This window comes from Octopus bimaculoides, chromosome 20, assembly GCF_001194135.2.
Source record: "Octopus bimaculoides isolate UCB-OBI-ISO-001 chromosome 20, ASM119413v2, whole genome shotgun sequence".
NCBI classification, from domain to species: domain Eukaryota; kingdom Metazoa; phylum Mollusca; class Cephalopoda; order Octopoda; family Octopodidae; genus Octopus; species Octopus bimaculoides.
The window spans coordinates 13659698-13663330 of NC_069000.1; the positions used below are offsets into that span (position 1 = coordinate 13659698).

Consider the following 3633-nt stretch of genomic DNA (forward strand, 5'->3'; position numbering starts at 1 on the left):
ATATATATATATATATATATATATATATATAGCTTCTTTCAGTTTCTGTCTGCCAAATCCACTCACAAGCCGTTAACCAGCACAGGGCTATAGTAGAAGACACTCGCTCAAGGTGCCATGTAGTGGGACTGAGCTTGAAACTATGTGGTCAGGAAGTAAACTTCTTAACTACATAGCCATGTCTTGGCACAAACAAAAAAAGAAAAAAAGACAACTGACAGCGATCACCAGCCAATATCAGTGCTACAAAAACAAAATCCTTAAAGATCAGTACTGACCAAACATATTAATCTCAACCAACAACCTATTAATGATATTAACTACTTCATCTCACTTTAGCAGCAGATTAACCATAAGATAGATAAAATGGTTATGGAGACTATGCCAAATATGGTCAGCAATCACAATCATCAATTCAATATATGCACTGCCACTATGCTGCCTATTCCACTGGAAATATTGAAGAAATTAAATATATTTCACCAACAATGCCTGCAGAATTATCGATAAGTAAATTCAGAGCAAGTTCACAGAAACTGCACAACATTACAACAGAATGTAGGTTACATCAAGCTGGCTTGGTTTTATGCTTACTAAATTACTACAAGACCAAAACTGTTGTAGATGGAGTATGCCTGAGTGGTTAAGATGCTTGCTTTGTAACCACATGATGCTGGGTTCAATCCATTGTATGATATGTTGGGCTAGTGTCATTTTCTATAACCTCATGGGTTAACCCTTGTTTTGAGAGTAAAACAAAGTAGAGGGAAACTAAAGAAGCCCATTGGATGACCCTGTGAGCTATGCCAGCAAACCAGATGCTCTTGGTGGGGGTCACCTATGTTGAACAGATCAAGAAACAGAGGTCAGGCTAATATGGACCACAGAGCCAACACCCCTACCAAGAAAAAAAGTTACAGAAGCATTTTTTTTTCTAGTTTTAGGCATTAAACTGTGGCCATGCTGGGGCACTGCTATGAAGATCTTTTAGGCAAATGAATCAACTGCAGTATCTATTTTCTAAAAAGTCTGGTACATATTCTATCAGGCTCTATTGCCGAACCAATAAGTTATGGAGACAAACAAACCAACACTGGTATACTAGTTGTGAAGCTGCAGTGGGAAATAAACACAGACACACATATATATGTGATGGGCTTCTTTCAGTTTCCGTATACCAAATCCACTCACAAGGCTTTGGTCAGCCCAAGGTTATAGTAGAAGGCACTTGCCCAAGGTGCCACGCAGTAGGATTGAACTCGGAACCTTGTGGTTGGGAAGCATTGTCTGTGCATTGATGACAATTTAAAACCAACATGACCTAGGAGAGGAAGTGGGATATTTTGGTGAGGCTGAAGAGCAGGGATCCAACTGGAGAGAAGCAGAATAAACAGCTCAGACCTATGCTACTTAAGGAGTGAAAAATTTAAGTAAGAAATTAAAACATTTCATACAAAATTAGTAAATGAACAAACAAAAATCATTGAAATCAAGCATAATGAGTGAAAAATAATCTCTTTAATCAAAGTACACTTTTTAATGCAATGCTAATTTAACAGCAAAACTACAATTTTTTATTTATTTTTTTTTACAAAATAACAAAAATTGCTTTCCATTTGGATTTTTTTAAATGTATGTTTAAGCCTAAACTAAAGAGATTGTGGAATATCATATCAAAAATTTACAGCAATATCAATTTCTTTTTCATAGATTTTTTTTTTTACATTTTTATCTTGCAAATAATTCACCTTCATTAAATACATATCATTATAAATTACTTATTATTATTATTATTAATATTATTATTGTTATTATTATAATTATTATTATTATTATTATTGCTAATATGGAACTTAGCTGTCCTTGTTTACAGATGTCCAGCTAAGTGGCCGCCATATACTAGTCCGTGGCAAGAATAAAGAAAACAAGGCAAAGAAACCACCCAAGATATACAGAAATATTATCGTTGTTTCTTTCGGAATTGCACACTGGTGAACTGCAAAATTATCACTGGTGATTAAAGCCTGCAAAAGACAAAAAAAGAGGTGGGGATTAAAGAAAGACAATGGCATACACGTAGATACAAATTTTATTTTATCCTACTTTATTTTGTTTTCCCTTTACTGAAATAGAGAAGCACATTAAATACAACTGGTATAGAATGAAATAATAAGAAAATATGTCAAAGTCTCCAAGACAGCAACTTAATCTGGAACGGGTAGTATCCGCCAGTTCAATAAAAGATACTTGTCTCTGTTTACACCTGCTAAAAATTTCAGATCTAGAATATATGTACATATATATATATATATATATATATATGGGAGAATTTACGAAAAAAACAACAGACGAAGACAGGTGGTGTAAACAACAAATGGATGTATTAGTTTAACGCTCGGGAATAGAGAAAGTCTTTGACGTTTCGAGCTACGCTCTTCAACTGAAAGGAACACAGAAAGAAATAAGGAGAGAAACAAGGAGAAAAAAAATATAGATGTAGTGGTCAGCGACACACACACACACACACACACACATACATAAGTGAATGAACAGATGAAAGACAGGGCACTCAACATATTTATTAGGAGTAACATGTATTTATTATTCAAAACAATTTGATTCAGATTCCATACTATTTCAAATTTCAAAGTCCCTAACAGACCCTGAGGTAACAGGAGCTATACACACACACACACACACACACACACACACACACACACACACACACACACAGCAGGCTTCTTTCTACCAAAATTACTTACTGGTAGAGGACACTAGACTAGACACTAGCCCAAGGTATTGTTGCAGTGGGACTGAACCTGAAACTGTGTGAAAGCAAAGCAAGTTTCTTAACCACACAGCCATACCTGAACCTATAAAACAATCCCAGTGCCTTCAGTTTGGGCTTCCAATAATGGATGCTAAATTTTGAACAAAAAAAATACCCTGAGACAGAGACATCAAAGATACTCGCTCGTAGTACTTCATCAATGAATTTTGCAAGTAGATTTTATATAGAAATGTGTGGGATATTGATGAAAGAAAAAGGTTCAATATTAACAGATAGATTTAACTGTAAACAAAAACTTTTGTGGCAGTAAATCAATACTGCGCATTGTTGAAAAGTGTGGGAGAAATGAATAGTGTTCAATTTTATTGTCCTTTCAGTGATTATGTCCTCTTTACAGGTTTTTGTTTTCTTAAATCAATGTGATAATTAATAAGACATTGATTTAAGACGTGTGATAGTAAGAGTGGTTGAGTTGGTGAATGATTATAATGAAAATAAAGAGGAATTTTAAAATAAATATTGTGGGGATAAATCTTTAAGTTCACTGTATCCTATATGAGAAATTTTATGAGAGAGACAGACAGACAGAAGGGGATGGTACAATGACTATTGAAAAAAAAAACAGTGATTCTATCAGAGTGAGAAAAGTGAATTTTGCTATATCTAATATTCTGTGATATAATTAGAGCAGACAATAGAAATTATTGAAAATAAATTCTAATTAACTCCCTTTATTAGTAAACCTGGCTTGGATAGCATGTCAGCTATAGGAGAGAGAGAAGTGAGTGAGTGAGTGTGCGTGTGTGTGTGAGAGAGAGAGAGAGAGAGAGAGAGAGAGAGAG

The 3633-nt window shown here is 34.6% G+C and overlaps 1 protein-coding gene across 4 annotated transcripts in view; it reads right to left on the minus strand.

The window, feature by feature from the left end:
• Positions 1 to 1499: 1499 nt before the first annotated feature.
• The window catches only part of LOC106880848 (metallophosphoesterase 1), a 67160-nt gene continuing 65026 nt past the window's right edge, over positions 1500 to 3633 (minus strand). For all 4 annotated transcript variants that reach the window (XM_014930994.2, XM_014930985.2, XM_052974920.1 and 1 more), the window contains one exon: positions 1500 to 2024. In XM_014930994.2, coding sequence (XP_014786480.1) covers positions 1854 to 2024 — 171 coding nt within the window. In that variant the 3' untranslated portion in view covers positions 1500 to 1853. The remainder of the gene's footprint in view (positions 2025 to 3633) is intronic.